The sequence below is a fragment of the Lonchura striata genome, chromosome Z, assembly GCF_046129695.1.
Source record: "Lonchura striata isolate bLonStr1 chromosome Z, bLonStr1.mat, whole genome shotgun sequence".
Lineage (NCBI taxonomy): Eukaryota > Metazoa > Chordata > Aves > Passeriformes > Estrildidae > Lonchura > Lonchura striata.
The window spans coordinates 53062787-53082273 of record NC_134642.1 but is presented as its reverse complement, the minus strand read 5'-3'; the positions used below and the strand labels follow the sequence as shown (position 1 = coordinate 53082273).

The window sequence follows — 19487 nt, the reverse complement described above, 5'->3', positions numbered from 1 at the left end:
CCTTCAGAAAATTAATCAATCCAATTGGAAATTCACTTCTCTATGAAAGCACCAAATTATATAAAATACATCAAGTTGTAGAAGGTGCTCATGTGTATATCTCAAACACCAGCAGCCAGATAGCTGTGAGGCCATTTTTTCTGTTCAAAACCCACTGCTATGGACTTATTTGGTAGGTCAGGGACTAACTAACATACTGATCTTCATTCCAAGTTCTTCTTCTAAGCTTTTGCAGATTTGCTCACTTTTGAAGTTCCTTTCACTTGCAAGTTTCCACAAATCTAGGGTGATGTTTCCCCTTCAAGAGTAGGAGACCACTATGATTTGAGAAACCACTAATTTAATATATAGGATTTCTGAGGAAAAGGACTTACTGTATTTTGCAATTACAACTCTAAGCATAATCATGTAGGGCAAGACCTACCCTTTTTAACACCTACAAAGCTATACAAACTCAATGTTAAAATTAAATATGAGAGTGTTCAGTACATTTCAAACAAATACTTTATGCAACCATTACACTTGGCATTCAATGAAGGATCAAAAGTGCTTCTCTAAGCATTTTTTAAACCTCACTCCTTTGCAGGTATTAGCAGAAATTATGCTACCTAGAAGAAAGCTAGTTTGGGTATAGCACCATGAAGGCTGGAAACAATCTCCAAGATCATTAAACCCAACCTTTGACTGAACACCACCATCCCAACTGAACTGTATCAAGTCCCACACCCAGTTGTTCTTTTGAACACTTCCAGACATAGTGACTCTATCTCCTCAAACACTTCCAGGCATAGTGACTCTATCTCCTGCAGGCTGTTGACTTGCTTAACCACTCTTTCACTGAATAAATCTTTCCTTATATCCAACATAAACCTTCCCTGAAACAACCTGGGGCCACTTCTCCTTATCCTGTCACTGCTTCCCTGGGAAAAGATCTGACCCTCACCTGCCTACAACCTGCTATCAGGCAGGTGTGGTAAAGGCTCCTCTGATTCTCCTTCGGACTCAAACCCCAGCTCCCTCAGCCACTCCTCGTAAGACCTGTGCTCCAGACCCTTCCCCAGCTCCATTTCCTTCTCTGGACTTGCTTCAGCACCAAAATGTCCTTTTTGAACTGAGAGGCCCAGAACTGAACAATTGAGATGTGGCCATAGGGAATGCCTAGACTAGCCACAAATAAAGGTCGTACATTCTTGAATGTTCATATTTTGAATCCAATGTTTTCATAATAAATCCAGATAAATCCAGTTGGCATGGTTTAAATTGCAAACACTTGCTTAATCATACATCAAACTCCAATAGCATGGTACCCATGACCAGAATATCCTCACTGTCATCAATGTCACCGTCAGTTAAGCCTGAACAACATTTCCATTTGAAAGTGCAGGTATGTTTAATTAGACTGCTCCTGACCATGGCATAATGATAAACACCAATCACTTCCTTCCCCACTACATGCTAGCAAACCTAGAAAAACCAAAAAAATACCTGGAATGGAATGAAACAGAATATCACCATTACCAGGTAGGCATCTAGGGACAACTCAAAAAAACTGGGGAAGCTGCTCTATTGCCATCTCATGCCACTAAGTAATTAAACATCTAGTTTACACATTAAACTCGCCACACATTAAAGTAGCTTTTAAAAAGACAACTTATAGAATGCAATTCTTAAATAGAGAAGTGATCAGAAATGTGTAACTGCACATGGAAATCAAATGATTTTCTGTCATTAGCCACACAGACATATCCACTTGAATCACTCAAGGCCCATGCTGAAAATCACAGGTGAGTTACTTGGATTGTTTAGGCTAAACTCATGGACAGTAACTGCTGTACACATAAAAATCCTACTGGCATTCTCATAGCCAGCACTCACAATACACCCAACAGACCTGGCTGGCAAAAACACAGCTGTTGAAATCTGAATGACAAAACAACCACAGCTGTTCAAAGTGACTCTGATACTTTTCCATGGGCCTCAGCCAACCTATAAAACTTAATCTAAATTGTGCATATACATTTTTCTCAAATAATTAAACATAATTCATTTGGTGTAAGAGACATTGCCTCAGCAAGATATTTCTAAGTGTTTAGCATTGTTTCTTCCTGTGTTTACTAACTAAAGTTTGCAATACTTCAGAAGAGAAGTGCTGAATCCTAGTTTTTCTTGCTATCTTACATAGAAGATATTATATATTATATGGTGGAGTCAAAGACTTCATCAATTCCAATTACATTCATTCACATCTGCTCTTAAGAAGCATATACAAGTGATTCTTGAGGATAAATCTTTAGAGTTTATATTCTCAACCTATTAATCATACAAACTATTGGGTAAGTTTTTTCTATTATCTTGCATATATACAGCAAAAAGCCAAAACAAAACTGCTAGAACAGAGTAAAAAATTACATTACTATACTGTCAATAACATTAATTGATCCAACACTTAGCAAAAGATCACCTGTGTTACTGTGCCAAGCAATAGTATCAAGAATATCAGTAAATGTCCGCATTTAGACTATGAAGTATACAGACTAATTTATTAAAAGATGACTTACCACACTAAAAGTTTTCTGATCTAGCTCTTCAGATTCTTCTAATATAGGAATTGGTTCACTAGATGCAGTAATATGAACTGGAGTATCCAGCAATGGAATTTTTTTAGTTTTTTCTTTATTTTCAGATTTGATTTCATTTACCTAAGAACAAGATAAAAAAAAAAAAAAGTACATTTTATTTTGGTTCTGCAATTAAAACATAACTACTGCATTTTCTTCAGTAATAAGAATAAGATCTATTCTGACATTCAATGACAATACATTTTACTTTCTCTATGAAATGGAAAAGGAAAATGGAAAAAAATACTTTTCTGCACACAGTCAGTCCAATTAAGAACTATCTCATTGAAGATGTACTTCCCCATTTCAAATGCCTGTCCTAGTGGTTTCAGGTAGTAAAAATAAAGCTTCAAATGACATAAAATACTTTAATGAAATGACAACTGTCAGATGCACATTTTTAATCTCAAAATAATTCACATAAACCTCGTGGCCTTCTCTAGCGCTAGGTATGATAAGTAAACCTAGTTACCTTCTCTTCCTTTACTTCTTTTTCTTTCTGTGTGGATTCTTTTACTTTATTTTCTCTCTTTTCTTTTAATTCTTTCTTATCCTCTTTTTCTTTTTTCTCCCTTTTCAAATCCCTCTTATTTTCCTTTTCTTTTGTCTCTCTTTTTTCTTCAGCTTCCTTCTTTATACCAGTATCTGGCTCAGGCTTTTCTTCATTTTCTTTTTCTGCTTTAAATTTTTTATGCAGATGTTTCACTGAAACAATCTCATCCTGCAATATGCAAGCATATGTATCACATCAAACTGGGTTCCTATCTATACAAGTTTTGCAACTATCAGATAAAAACACTTCTTATCTGTGAATTTTTTATTCCTGGATGTAGATTTACCAAATCACCTCTCAAACAGAACTGAATGCAGTTGGTAAAGAAATATGAGAACTATGCATTTACTTCCTTGATGTGACAAAGCAAGTACTGATTTGTTGGAGGCAGTGGGCATGAGAAATTGCATCCAGTTAACTTGAAATAAAGTTTGAATTTGGTCTCTTTAAAGGCTGTTAGACTGAAGAACTGAAGTCTAAAAGAAAGCATGGTATTGCAAAACTGACCTGATCAGTCAGGACAGTAAAGTGATGGGAGATGTTAGAAGATCTCTGATCTAATTAGCTTTGTCCCAGTCCCATATTAAACACTCACAGGAGAAGGTAACAGAATCCTAACTTTCTCTTTTCTAGAACTCTTCATTTTACTAGGCTTTAAAAAAAATTTTAATTCCAGACTTGCTGTTATGTGCCCATTTAGTTGTTTGGAAATGAACAAAGTATTACTCACTGCTCTGTATAATATTCACTGAGAAGGTCCGAGATCAAAACTAATATCCTTTCAGACACAGAAAAATACTATAAATAAAGTATTATTATAACGTAAGTGGAAGAATCGTTATCATGTTTTAATTTATTTGAACATACCAGAAAGGCACATACAAAAACTGCTTATCTGTTGCATAAAACCAGATGAAAGACTGTCTAGTACTTGAACAAGTTACTTATAAGAGGTATAAAGTTATGAGTACAGCCAGGGCTAGGTTTTAGAGTTTAGGTATCATGGAAACTTTCTAGCAAAAATCCTATTATTTAAAAACTTTCCTGGTAATTCTAACACTAAAATAGGTAAGTTTTAAATATTGCACACAATATGGAATCTAAGTAGCTAAAGCCAGCAGTTTAGGAAGGTTGTAGCATACAGTTCAGTTTTCAGAAATGCAATTGTTATTCAGTGTCCAAAAACTGAAGTGATGAGTACCTGTTAACAGAGAGGACAGCATTCTAGGCAGTTTACCTAAACATAGTTAAGTTCATAAACTGATGGCAGTGTCTTCTCTTTTGAGTGGAGATGAAGACTAACACTAATTTTTAAAGTAGTCTGAACAAATTATTTGCTAAATTTTAGGGTTCAGTTGTCCAATTAATGCACTGGGAACTGTGGCAACATTTACAAGTCTTAGTTTTACATTTCAGGCAGATTAGTGTAGCTATAAACACAAGGCATCTACATTGAATTTCTTTTTTACTGCTGGCTTCACATTTTATTCTTTCTAGTACAATTTAAACACATACACTGAAAGAGTGATTAAAATTTACTATTTTTTCATAGATTTATAATGGATTTTCTAATGCAAAGTTTAGCTATGTATTTCCATGAGTATTTTTTCTTTTAGAACAAGTTGACAATTACAATGGCTTGTAACTGTTTGCTTTAAACCAAGTAGAGAGTATTTTATTGATTATAAAATTGCAGTGACTTATTTCAACTGCTTTCAAATTAGCTGTGACATGACCCTAAATTTTATCCAAATTTTTATGTCTAGTGATTTTGCTATGTGATAAACAACAAAAATTAGACACAACAAAAGCATAATACCAAGATTAATAATCAGAAGTAAAAAACCCCAACAAGGCTAAACAGTCTTTCTGAAAAATGAAAGCCATGATGTATATATGAGCTTTCATATGTAGGTCTTGAAATACAATTTTTTATGCTGTTCATTCTAATTGAGCTCGATGGTATTTTTCTCAGCCTCAATAAGAAAACCTTTACCTTAAGAATCATTACCAGTAGTAGTAACACATGAGCAAAATCCAGTAGTTTTACAACTGTGATTTGCAATTCTAGCAAATACAGGGTTAATGCTTAAAAAAAAAGGTTGAAACTAAGCAATGTCACTAATAGTTAGACTATATTTTAATAACAATTTTGAAAACTCATAATTCATTATTTATTAGTTTATCATTAAGCTGAAATAGATAGTCTTCCATTTGCTTGCACTGAGGCTACATCACTTGTAGCGGCCAAAGGGAAGTGGGAAGTTGTAGTGGGAAAAGGATGACATTCAGGTGTTTTAATTTTATTAAACTGAGCAGAAGATGAAATACAAATTGATACTAATAGGAAGAACTGAATGTATGGTGAGTATCTTTACTGTGTGAAAAATGCTCACCTTGTTATTCTCATCATCATCTTCATCAGATTTTTCTGAGGGCTGTGGTGAAGAATCACTTTTTATTTCTTCTTTTAATTTTGCAGCCTTTAGCACCTTATTCTTCTTAGTTCTCATTTTCCTCCTCTTTGAATTGCCCTGAATGCAAATTTTTAATCATGTCAACTGACAAGCATCCATGCACTATCTTTTTTGCAAAATGAGACTTGGTTTTACATCAAAGAGAGGGTTCCTTTTATTTATTGCCACTAATGACCACCACTTTACTCAGGACTGGAGACAGAACTTAGTGCAACAGTAGAGAATACACACAGATAATAAAAGAATAATACAATATGAAACTTGCAATTAATATCCTGCGTTTGTCTTATATTCTACAATTAGCAATAGAGTAATACTACACAAATAAAAAGTGCAGAAATAAAAAATGAAGATAATCAGGTGACATGCCAAAAAGCATTGTTTTACCTTATTATCGAATGCCACATTTTACTTACTGCTCCAGCAAGCCTCTGTGCTTCCTTCCTCGCAAGGTCTTTATTCAGTAATTTAATGAGGTAGTCTGCACGGGTCTGTAACTGCTTTGCCTGGGGTTTCTTATCTGGATCATCGGGCAAAATCTTAGGAGAAAATGGTAACATCATAGTTGTGAGTACAGATTATCAATTTCAGATGTTAGCCTGGAGCACACAGAACAGAAAAAGCTCGCAAAAGGACATGGTAAACAATGCATTCCAACTATACCTAGTAAATACATCAGAATGTTTAAAGCAAAGGAGAATCTCAAAAAAGTTTTAATTTCTCTCCAATTAAGCCAATGCAAGCAACCAATGCTGAGTCTTGGAAATTGCCTCAGAGTTTAAAACCAACTCAAGAAACAAGACTGTCTCCACTCTTAGACACTTCATCTAAGAAATTACGGGCACCTATACCAATCAGTTACAGAACTCCTGGCTCTGACTCATTCATGTTCTAAATGCAGTTGCCAAGAATACAAACACATGGTTTCAAAAGCCAGACAAATTAATGAAAGGCAGAAGTAGGAATCATTACGAAGCAAATCTGGACACAAACCTGGCTTCTTAAATCCCAAAGCTATAGGTTGTTGGCACTGTTGCAAAGTTTACTTCACCCCAGACTTTTCCTCAGTATCTGCTGCTCACTATAGCTAAGAAGTTATTGCACTAGCTACTCCCAATGTTGGGAGTGGAAGACAGTTTCAACTGAAGAACCTGAGGATTAAGCGGGGATGAAGAAACTAAATTAAAACTCTAGAAAAACGTCCCTTCTCAAAAGAATGAGAACACAAAATCAGAATATCTGAAGATGTGTAAGAGTGAAAAATCAAATGACATAGGGCCAACCACACGAGAATATGAAAACACAACTGACTGCAAGAATGCATGCTTCAAAATAAATACTCAAGACCCGATAATCTAGTAATATACCACAAGAAGGATATGAATTATGTATGAAGTACAACTGACATATAATGTTTCTGCAATTTCATTTATCATAAAGTAAGCTCTTTTGGTAACACTACTTAGCAGCATCAATACCTAAGCAAATAGTCTTTGATAAAACTATTGTAGATGGCATACCTTCTGTGTCAAACTGAGATCAGGATCCATTTTTATCATTTCCCAGCTGCCATAACCATATTCATAGATGCCTATCAACAAATTGGAATCATCTTCCTTACCCCAATCTATATCAAAATGAGCTGCCTTAGTGTGGCATGGGATGACATATCTAGAAGAAATATATTAGAAAGAAGAATACATGATTTTTACATCTGAAACTTAGCAAGGGAGAAGAGACCATACTAAAGGTAATGTAACTAGATTTCTTTTCTCTGCTGAGATGCTGGTAAATTTAAGAAATTAATCCAAATATTTATAATGCTTTCTTAATATTTCTATAAAACAGTTATTGAAAGCAGCACTGGAATGTGTTTTAAAGGTGATTAAGACTAAAATATGAAGAACAGATACCTGTCTGTAGCCATGAGCTGTGTGGTAGAATTGGCTAGCCACGAATAAAAGCAAAAATCATACTCCAAGTGCTCTAACTAGTGCAGTTTAGGAACTGCAATACACAAGGTGGCAAGTTTAGAGGGTAGGAACAAATACTGCTGCACTTTGATACTCCTGTCAAGCAGAGATGACACATTTAGCTCCTCAGCAAGCCTGAATTCTAGTCCTAATTATTATTACTAATTGAACACAGTTCATAGTGAATACAACTGACAAGTTAAAACTGTTATGGCTTCTGTGGCAAAGGAAAAAAAACAAAGTACAGCTGTGGAGTAGGTTACTGCTGTCCTTAAAGGGAATAGAGGGACAATGCTTTTAATAGAGTGTCTAAATTGCAAAAAAAAAACAAACTAGTAAGACTTGAGAAGTTTTCTGCATTATTATTCCCTTAAAAATATACAAAAATCAGTACCTTTTCCTTTCTTCTGGATCTGAAGGAATGGATTTGTGCAATGGTGCCAACTCTTCTTCATGAGAGATGACTAACTTTGCATTAACTTGCACTCCTGAGATTCGGAATGTTGGGCCTTTAACCTTCCCAAGTCTACCTCCTTAAAATAAATTACAACACTATTAAAATATTTACCTTTGCAAATAACATCAGAAAAATGTAAAGGAAACAATTGTATCATATCACCTTTTTTTGACCAAATGCTTGAATTAAATGTTTCAGAATTGAAAAGTCCCTACATAACAGGACATCTAAATTTCACAGCAAATCAAAAACCTATTTCATTTTTTAGTGGTTAAGTCACACACAGAAAGGGGAAAACGGTTACCTTACTATAACCCTGGGATTTTTTTAAATTATGCAGTATGCATCCTAACATTTTTGTTCCTACTTCCCAACAAAATTGTTTTCTGTTATAATCAGAATGCAAGAGTAACTCATTCTTCTTGTCATTTTTCACTGTCCTCTCACGCCCCCTGAATACTGTACCTGCTCTTTCTTGTCCAGATGAATTGTCCTTTAAGGCTTTAATGCATCCATTATGCACAAGCTCTCCCAAACGTCTGAGATCTGTCTCTGATTTATCAACTAGCTCAGCATCTCTAGCTACAGCATCTAACCTGTAATAAAAAAAAAACTAATTTTTGTAACTCTGAAAATTTGGCAGTTGTGAATGATTCCTTCAGACTTCAAAACAAAATAAATGATTGCGTAAGTTAGCAGTCAGCTGTGGTTTCTATTTGGTGTACAATTTTGATCCAAGAAGAAAGACCCTAAATTATTTAGGTATGAGGACAATAAAACAAGAACTGTAAAGAACTCCCTAACCCTAGTGTTAAATTATTAAATTTCTTTAGAAAAGAAAATGAATCATTAAATCATACATACATATATGTATCATGTGATCATATGCACCATAAATATTTCTAAGGATTAATATTCACAAGGATGGAAGTTTTTCTTAAAATAGGAATAATGAGACAAGCTTAAAAATGACAACTGACAATATGTAAAATGTAAAACTAACTTTAACAGAGTGGATAAACTGATCAGCTTTCAACAGGCTTATCAAACATGACAAGTGAATGATTATCACCAATGCAGAATAAATAAGTCAGTAGATAAATATAAAGGATGTGTTCTTCCAAATGGCAAAGTCTCTTGTGTGGCTGTCTGCACACATACCATACATGAAGAAACAGAAGATACTACACTAAAGTCACACTATATTCAAGATGTTGTATTTCCCCTACTGCCTAAAGTTTCATGGTACATTCTAACTTCTATAAATATATATATATATATATATAAATATATATATAAATATATATTCTATATTATATATATATAATATAAAATATAAAAATATTCCAAGTTGCCACACAAATAACAATCAAACAACTTTACCTCTCAAGAGGGCCACCAAATTTCTTGTAACTCTTGATAAACCTAGTAACAGAAAATAATTTTAACATACCAATATATGCTTAACAAATAACATTTGTTTTAATGTTGCATTGATACAATTGTTAATCTTAGTATAACGCTATGTGGACAATGCAGGTAAAAAGGACAGAGAGAGTAGAGCAGCTTCACATATTCAGATAACTCAAATAAAATCAATTTTATGGATTTAAGAATTTATATAAATAAAACAATAGAAGATATAATTTATTTCAGAAATCACTTTATTAATTTCACAAGACTGAGGATTCCACAGCTGTATGTATCTAAAAATGAAAACTGAATGTGGATTTACAGTAAATGAAGATTTCAGACATCATGTTACGTATAGTTATAAGGTTATTAAAAAGAGCAATCTCCAACAGGTAATTGGAAGATTTAGGAAAATTACATGAAAGATACTTTCTGTTCAAATATCTAAGCAATGGAAAGAAACTAGAGATACTTGGAGGAGAAAGGAAATTAAATAGAAATAGTAATTTAAAAAAATTTAAACAATAAAATTAAAAAAAAAGAGAAGAAGAAAGAAAACTTCCTCAACAATGAAATTGATTGTTAAAGCAGAATAGCTTTGAGATGACAACAGCTGTTAGATGACATAGCAAGCCAAGAAGTATCTTTGAAGTTATTCCTCTAAAAAAATTCTCTGAAGACTTTACAGCAATTTGGGAAAACATGCATACTTCAGTTTCAGAAGCAAGCAGCATTTCACAAACCCAAAAATGCTAATCCAAATAATTCCTCCTACTCCTACCAAAACAATACTTCAGCAAATATTTAGCATATACAGAAGGGAGCAATGATAATACAAGTTTCAAATAGGATTTTATAATTTCTTAGTTTTTCAAAAGCAGGATTTAAGAATTCAATTATGTGCCAAGAAGTTTAAAAAGAAAACAAAATCCAATCAAATTGTTTCATTTATCACCAAATAGATGTAACATAGTCTTTGAGCACAGCAGGTTTTAGATAAATTGGTGGAAACCAGATTATTTTGCTTGTTTCTTTTTAAAGGAAAGTTCACCCCTCCTAAAAATAATTACTGTCAGTAATTATTTAGTGAAATTACTGTCTTCATAGACTGAGGGAACTAAAAAAAATTAAACAAATCATGCATATTTTTCAAACCTGATTTTATACCTCATTAAAATGGGTTCAAATTCTTGCTGTAACTGTTCACTATGTCAGCACCACAAGGTAAAAACATTAAATGTTTAGAATAAAGATTTCAAACAACTTCAGGAAAAACAGATTACCAGCTGTAGTTTCCAGACTAATAATAATATTATTAATAAAAATACTCGTAATTTCTTGTTCCCTTAAATATGCATGTCCTCCTATATCTTACCGCCTTATCTCTGCATCACTAAATCCTTTAATATTTTCTCGAGGAATAGTTCGTGGTCTTCCGCGTTTTTTTGGCCTTTTTCTTTCTGAGATGGAGTCACTATCAGATCCAGAATATCTTCTACTCCTACTGCGTCTCCCTTCACTGCCATTGAAGCTAATCTGGAATTCCAGAGCAAGCAAGCTATGTAAGTAACATATATAAGCAAGTTTCACCTGGTCTGTCAAAAAAGCATGTTCACAAAAGAGAAAAAAAAAAGCAACCCAAACCCCAAAAGCAGTGGACTACACCAAAAGAAACACAGAACTACAATTCAGTAAAAATCAAGAGATACCTGTTTTGCACAGTTTCTCATTCTTGGAAGCATGTATATTTCTTCAAGTTCTTTTTGTCTTTCCTCCTCTTCTATTCTTCGCCTCTGGACCTCTGGAATGATTTCTTCCCAATTTCTTGAATTTCTTTCTGGTTCCAGTTCAATATCATCTTCATCCATATTGGAGAAGTTGGCCACCTTGTACATCAAAATATATACATTTTAATCAAGTCAATACATTACACAATTAAAAAAAACCCGAATCAACTACTATTTAAGGAAAACAAGGTTACAGATCCCATATTTTATGCATTTATACATATAATATTTAAATATTTTATCTATTTCTATATATGCTATTGTTTTATAAGATATATATTAATACCTAAATTCAAAATGTTTCATGAAACAGTCTCTAATGAGACTTACACATTTAAGAAAGACAGACTCCTTTCAGCATGGGCTAAGAAGAGATACAAGGAGAATCACACCCCATACACCTCTATGATTGTGGTCTAACTTCCTTCAAAATAGAGCTAACTCCTGATTTAATGTGAAACTATAATAATATAAAATTAACCAAACATTAATACAATGCAGATATCAAAATATGTTATGAATAACTGATTAGCAGGAGAGCTATTTAATAATCTCCAGAACTAAAAAGACATATTATGCTCTGCTTTATTTTTCCCTTTCTTTCCCACACATAATGTTTAACTAATAACACTTAAAAATACCTGGCATTCCAAGTTTACTTTGGGGCTAAAAGCAACATGGAGAAATTACAGCTAAGAAAGACAAAGAATGCATTGCATTTCTTGATACTATAGCTGCTTAATAACAAAGGTAGTAAATAAAACACAAAATTAAAATTCTAATCATTAACACATTCATAAATACATCTCATTATATTATCAAAACATAATATATTTTTAATTGTTTATACTGATGTAAGGTATCATGCATAGGAAAAAAATATTTTACTAGGAAGTGATACAGAGTTGACTTACTGAGGCATTTATTTCTGAAGAATTAAAAGATAGATAAGTAGAAGCGAATTAGTACTGTTTAAAAAGGGAAGTATAATTATAGCAGGAAAGAAGGAACAGAGCCATACCTTGAACTGCGAAAGCAACTCATCTCCTACAGTTAATGGACCTGGCTCATTTTCCCGAGTTTCAGCTCTCTTCAATATTTCATCTATATCCATTTCCTGAGGATAAAAAAGTTTCTCTTTACAATTAAATATTACATACATATTTTCTACTGTTTTATCTACTTAGTCCAGAAGTGGTACTTACTTGAGGCTCCTGTTCTTCCCCTTCAGGCTCTTTAAAAAGTTCCTCAGCACCAAACTTCAAAATTGCCGACAACTCCTCCTTATTAAAAGGTGTTGAGCTGAAATAAATGATGTTTCAGGAAAAACATTTTAACTTACTAACTTGGAAAAGTTCCCTATAATCATTAGTCAATTAAGCTTTCTTCTTACTGTTAAGTATAAACTCTTCATATATTTGAGATATGTATTTATTATGCAAATAAAAATCAACAAAGACTTTGCGTCTTCTGTTCTGCCTTTCATTTACAATTGAAATATTCTTAAGGGTATGTTGGTATAGAAACAAACACAAAGGTACCTTGAAGGAGTAGAGCCTGTATGTAACACAGTTTTCCCTGTAGTGTCCATTCTCTGAATTACTAAGTGATCTAACACCATCTTTTTTTTGGCTCGTTCAAGAATATCTTCTTCCACCGATCCTTTTGTGACTAATCGATAAATATTAACCTATTTGTATTTAAAAAATAAAAAATTTTAAAAGCAGAAATCTCAGTCTTCATTATGTAACTTCTGCATTTTTTCATGGGTTTCAAATATGAAATACTAATTCAATCACATTACCACAGTCTTTACAGAAATGTTTTAAAAAGCCCTAATAAATAATCTTAGACATTTCTTTATAAACTTCAGTGACTTGGCACAAGCATTGCCAGAGGCAATAATGTCATGCTTCTAATTCTTGTTGTATGTCTTCTGTAAGAAGGAAAGAATCCTCTTGAGAACTAGAATATTTATACATTGGAGATGTGCCTGATGTAGCAGTTATTTTGTAGAATGACATCATACCAATGAATGTAAGACAGACAAGTTGAAAACTCTTCTCCCTCTCCCACCCAAATACCACAGCTGCCGTATTATTTCTTCCTCTATGGAGACTTAGGAAAAAAAAATTAGCATTACTAACAATTCTGGAGATAGGAAGAAAGTATTAGTTATTCTCAAAAATACAAGAGGATTGTATGGTGCAGACAGAGAGTGGACAGCTGATGTACAGAACCGTCAATTTCAGGTCTGGAGTTTAAACTGACTGTGTTTACCTGTTTCTTCTGTCCAATTCTATGTGCTCTAGCCTGTGCTTGCAGATCATTCTGTGGATTCCAGTCAGAATCAAATATAACCACCGTATCAGCAGATGCCAGGTTGATACCTAATCCTCCAGCTCTGGTAGACAGTAAAAAGCAGAAGTCCTGAAATCATAAAGTAGGAAATAGTTTTATATACAATACTTGTAATATTCCTAAAGGAACCAACATACTTTACTATTTACTTTACACGGTATGTGGTGCTATCAAATCTGTAATTGCTCTATGCTTAAAGTTTCTTTAAATAGAAAGCAAACAGTGATTACCAATTTCTTTCATAAAATCACTGAGCAAGACATCCCAACAAAACCAGACTGGCCAAAAAAATACCAAATCTTACTGTGAAAGGTTTTATTGTTACAAAAAGCCTCTCCCACCCTCACTGCCCCAAGCCCTAGAAGGCTAAAGTCATGTCAGAGCAGGGAAAGCACTTGAGCCTACAAATAACTGGTTGAGAGACATCGCAAGAATCTTCTCCCAAGTTCAATGCTGCTAAGCATATTCATGAACAATATGAAAATAGGTAAGTAGCAAGGAGAAAAAACCCTGTAGGCAATATAAACGTACTGAATCAGTTTTTGTAACTATGAAAGCCTGTAGAAGAATATTGAGATGTACAAAAAACAACATATGAAATCCAAGCTAAAGTAAAGCAGGCTAAAAAAACCCAACCAAACTAAATTTTTAGTCCAGTTACAGGAAACACCAACCATTACAATAAGGACAGAATCCTGAGAATTCCGTTAAAGATTTTCAGGTAGCCTGTAGCACAGTTACACCAAAACTCTACAAAACCCACCCCAAAACATTATGAAATTTTAGGAAATAAAAAATAAAACTTGTTACATTGTGCTCAGGCCATGTTTTCCCCCATTCCCCAGGACCTCTGTGACTGATCAAGATAAACCTGGTCCCCTCCTTCATGCCCCAACAGGGTTGGCAGAGAGCCAGAGAAGCCTTCCCTGTCCGGAGACTAGCTAAGGCAATGACCCTTCCTGTTCGCGCTCTTTCCCCTATTCTTCTTCCCAGACCTCATGGAATAAAGAAGTTGGACAACTACGTCGGGGTGAGAGCCTCTTTTAGAACCTTTACCCATCTCCTGATGCTCCTCCCCTCAAGGCCTCTTATCTCTAGGCTAGGCTAATAGTTTAGGGCTGAGACAGGGAGAAATGTCAAAAACTGAGAGCTGCATTTGTGCTGTACAAATGCAGAGTTTGCCTCAATTTTAGAAATGCATAAATTTTTCTTCATCTCAAAAAATGTACAGTGTAACTGCTAAGATTTCAGAAAATGTCAGCAATGTCTATGAAAGAAATTTGAAAGAGTGTTAGTTTCTGTATTTAACATGGAGTTTGGTCCTTCTCTCTCCACAAAGCAGAAACAAGCTCAGCAGCAACTAGCAAATGCTATCTTCAAATACCAATTAAACCAAACCAAAATCAATGACCAACAAACCTCCACTCCCTCAAATCTGACAGTAGGAAAGAAGATTTAAACCAATCCAACAGTATGGAATAACATGCCTAATAGGAGTGCTAAATAAGGTATAAATATTCCAGTTCAGAATCTAAATAATCATAACATGCCTACCTACTCACAGGTTGCTCAGAAAGAATTGCTAGAAATCAGTACTTTACTATTTCTTCCACAGCATGTAACAGGTATCAACAAATGAAGATAACAGGAATTGTATTTGAAATAATAAAATATGACTGATTGTGCAACGATATATGAAGTTAGTTCTGCCCATTGCCAAGGGATTTTTGGATACTAACTGCTTAAGTTAGCACTTTTGTAAATATTAATAAATTCTACAGAGGAACAAAGCTGGGGTTAAAATTCTGCAGCATTTATAGAGCAATCAGCTACCACTTCCCTAATTTATGTGTTTTCTACTTAGCATCTTCTTAAAAAATATATTATATAAACCTTATAATCTAGGCAGTAGCAATGAATTTCCAACTTTATTGATATATTCCTCACTTTTTTCAGCCTTTCTTTTTTGTGAAATGTCTTTTGGTACTTGGGAAAAAGTAAAACAGATTCCCCAGGAAAAAAAATACTGTACCTCTGATCCTTCTGCATTAAAATGATCCAGTGCTTGTTTCCTCAATTCCCCTTTTATTGATCCATCAAGTCTCTAGAGAGATTGAGAACTACAGTTAAAAAGTAATTTTAAACTGTATTCAATATCAGAGCAACTTCAATTGCCAGCTGCCAAACTGTTATATGAAAGGAAAAAAAAGTAAATAAATAGCTCACATAATTTTTAATTCATCTGTTTCACTTCAAAATAACATTTATCATAGAGCTAGTCCCCTTCTAGAAAAATAAGACGTTTTCATCCATGTTTTTTTAATCAAAGGGCTAAAAGCCACATAATCAAAGGGACTGCTGAGGGTACTCTTGTCTAAATCCCCTACTGAGGCAAGGACAGCTAAAGCATGCTGCCCAAGGTCATGTCCAAGTAGCTTTTGTACCTCAACCAGAAACAAAAATTCCACAACCTCTGGAAAACCTGTTCCAGTGCATTGACACCACTCACAGAAAAGAAAAAAATATTTAATATTCAAGATCAATGCTTCTTAGCTGCTATTACCAGCAAGTTTCTTACCTGAAACGGAAACTGACGATATTTCAGATATTCTGCCAGGATGTCCAGCATCCTTACCATCTGTGAGAAAATCAGGACTCTGTTGCCACGTTCTCGCAGACGAATCAGTAGCTTGTCAAGAAGGATTAGTTTTCCACTGCTACGTATTAAATGCTACAAAAACCAAGAAACATACATTGCAAAATAAATTAATCTTGACACTAATACACACTGGAGGTATGCTGGACATCCACCTGAGCTTTGTTTTTCTTTCTGTTACTGTGGGCAGAAAAAAGGCAAATTCTGACATTCCTGAAAAAATTTACTATTTAAAACACCATACAATAATATATAATTAAAACTGGGCATATTTATTTACTCAATTGTCTGTCAATTATTCAGTTCCAATTAAGATTCAAAAAACACTTCACTGTAAAAACCCAAGATGCACATTTTGTGGAATACCTGTTTTTCCTTAATATACTTCAATAAGAACTAATGAACTGCCAAGAAACTATAAAATTATGTGAAAACTACAGAGGTAGAATCTCTCTTTTATTTTTTTTAATTAAAAAGCGACACTACCTGTAAGGCCTCCTGTTTATTATAGAATTCATTATCATCTGGTGGTTTAATGAGGTAGCAATGGTTGCAACACTTCTTGAGTTCCATCATGATGTTCAAAAAGCCGGAAGTACTGCCTTTTGAACCTTTGCTAAGGGCTTTATAATTCCTGGTTAAAATCCACCTATGAAATAAGATGTACAATATTAGTAACTTCTAACCATATGTGGAAGTAAAACAGTTGCATCTGTCAAATATACACAGGCTAAAGAAAAAAAAGCATCTCTGAAAGAGTCTATCAATATGCCAAAAGACACTACATATACATTAGACCAGTGCAATTCCTGAGCCCTTGCTTAGCAGAATTTTAGTGCTGTGAAATCCTGCCGAAGCCTCAACTTCCATACAGTATACAAACCACTCTAATTCAGTAAATTGTACGTAAGACTTATCACTGAAACAGCAGAATATACAGAGTTGGTACATACTTATAGTATTGCTTCTGCAATGCACTCATTTCCATCCTCAGAATTTGCTCAACTTTAGCAGGTAAAGACTTTTCTACATCTTTTTTAACTCTTCTCAATAGAAATGGTTCAAGTTCTTTGTGAAGACTTGCATAACCATACTCTCTCCCTTTGCCATGCTCCTCTTCAAAATCTTCCCATGAAGAAAACCTTCAACATAAAAAAGTAAGTGCAAAATAGTGACATACTACGAACAGTTGAAGGAAAATTCAGACACAGAACATATAAATATATACATTCAGATTTCTTCCACACTCCCTTCTGTTTCATCCCATTTCTGAATTTTCATCGCCCAAGAAAACTTCTGATTCCACAACGGAAACACAAAGTTTTTCTTTTACTGCAAGGACACTTGTCTAGATCGTTGCAGAAAAGTCCATTATTATATTTTATCAAGACTGCATAAAAAGCTAGTTCCATGTCCAGACGGTGTGCAAGAAAACAAGAATATACTTAAAATGTGTCTTCAGCTTGTATAGTGTGTAGCTTTTTTTTCAATGTAGCTTTTGTCTGTACTAACAGACTTGGAGAATGCAGTTTATGATCAAGCAAATGAATAATGGCTACCCAACCTCAATGGCTTTGCTTGTAATGTTCTGTATAACCCATAGCTCAAACTGAACAAGATATGGTGCTTGGTATTACAAGATGTCTGACAGGAACATGTACCTTCACACATGATCTCTAGTTTACCGCTAGTCTAGATTTAAACAAGTCAGTACAAAATCAGGTCAATGTAATAAGCTTACTGTATGCAAAACACATGGGAAAACCAGGTATCTGATTGAATTACAGGATATTTGGCATCTTGACACAAATTTGTTTTCATCAATACTACTAACATAAGAAAAATTTCATTCTTCTTCCCCCAGAGCAAATCTGTATGTTTGTTTTCTCTTAGGCTAATACAAAGTCTTTTTCCCAGGTTCTGACACATACATCAATCCATCACTTTTGCGCACTGCTAAAATGGGAAAAGGTGACATCTGCTACCAGCATGTTTACTTAAAGCAGCATCAAAAGATAAACACATTTATTTTATGCAGGATATTCAAGCTATCTTTCAGTACAATTCTCTACTTCTACTGATTCTCACATCACTACACTACTTGTCATAAAAAACTTAACAAAACATTCTTTCTTACTTTTCTGGCATGATGAAGTGGAGTAAAGACCAAAGCTCTTTGAGAGAGTTTTGCAGAGGGGTTCCAGTAATAAGAAGACGATGGTTAGACTTGAAGTCTATTAAAGTTTTGTACAGAAGAGAGTCATCATTTTTTAAACGATGAGCTTCGTCAACTCCTATAAATGCCCAATTCAGACCACCAAGGAATGACTTGAAAAGGAAATGGAGACGCAGGGAAACTTTATTCAAATCAACATATTACATGATTTGCCACATAATAGAAAGAAGCTATAAACCAAATCACTTCTTGGTTTATTTTAATAAAATAACAACTATATGTTTTTAATACTAATTATGGCTTTTACATTTACACATTTACCAGGTTCAATGCAAAGCTGTGTAGTCATCCTAAGAAAACATAAATTCAATTTATTATTTTAAAAAATGCCCAGAAGTCTGACCCACATTCTTTTGCACAGCAGGAAAAAAAAAATCATTATTGAATCTTCCCATACAAACAAATGAAGTAAACAATGTCAAGTGCTTCTTGAATATCTGTATCAATTTCCACATACTGTTAGAAGTATTACTCTGTCAGGAGTTATTAGAAGTTATTAGAAGTGTTACTGTCAGAAGTATTACTCTGTGTGCTATCACATGCATGCATGCATGCAGAATACCACAAAAAACTATGGGATTTCCTAGTTTTCATTCATGTTTGGGATTAAGGTTCTGTTAGGTTCTGTTTCAGTTGCTTGATGATGGTCTATAAAGAAGAAGAGCATGAAGCTAAGAAGAGATCATTACAGCAATGAAACTCTCAAGCAAACCGAAGAAAATTAAGTGTTACCCACCTCATAAAATGGGAAAAGGCTGAAAGCATTACCACATGTATGAAAAATCCAGAAGTGCTTAAAATAAGAAAAGTTCCCCCCAAGGAACAAAAACCAAAAACCCAAACTACACATTGTAATACTTTCAAAAGCAAAAACTATCAGACTCTCCATTAATTTAATGGGCCATAAAATCAAATATATGCAAGTCTAAAGAGAATTATTCTACACTGAGGAAATT

General features: G+C 34.1%; 1 protein-coding gene across 3 annotated transcripts in view; it reads right to left on the bottom strand.

Annotated features, from left to right (window-relative positions):
• CHD1 (chromodomain helicase DNA binding protein 1) overlaps positions 1-19487 on the bottom strand; it is a 54937-nt gene that overhangs the window by 5387 nt on the left and 30063 nt on the right. For 2 of the 3 annotated variants that reach the window (XM_021546224.2, XM_077790208.1), the window contains exons 14-32: positions 18433-18623; positions 17249-17437; positions 16782-16944; positions 16218-16370; positions 15672-15743; positions 13559-13708; positions 12820-12968; positions 12484-12580; positions 12300-12395; positions 11201-11377; positions 10867-11027; positions 9462-9503; positions 8544-8674; positions 8016-8154; positions 7169-7319; positions 6065-6187; positions 5568-5705; positions 3091-3339; positions 2559-2699 (exon numbers count right to left, since the gene is read on the bottom strand). In XM_021546224.2, coding sequence (XP_021401899.2) covers positions 2559-2699; positions 3091-3339; positions 5568-5705; positions 6065-6187; positions 7169-7319; positions 8016-8154; positions 8544-8674; positions 9462-9503; positions 10867-11027; positions 11201-11377; positions 12300-12395; positions 12484-12580; positions 12820-12968; positions 13559-13708; positions 15672-15743; positions 16218-16370; positions 16782-16944; positions 17249-17437; positions 18433-18623 — 2712 coding nt within the window. The remainder of the gene's footprint in view (positions 1-2558; positions 2700-3090; positions 3340-5567; positions 5706-6064; positions 6188-7168; positions 7320-8015; positions 8155-8543; positions 8675-9461; positions 9504-10866; positions 11028-11200; positions 11378-12299; positions 12396-12483; positions 12581-12819; positions 12969-13558; positions 13709-15671; positions 15744-16217; positions 16371-16781; positions 16945-17248; positions 17438-18432; positions 18624-19487) is intronic. The other variant, XM_021546226.3, reaches the window with a different exon arrangement.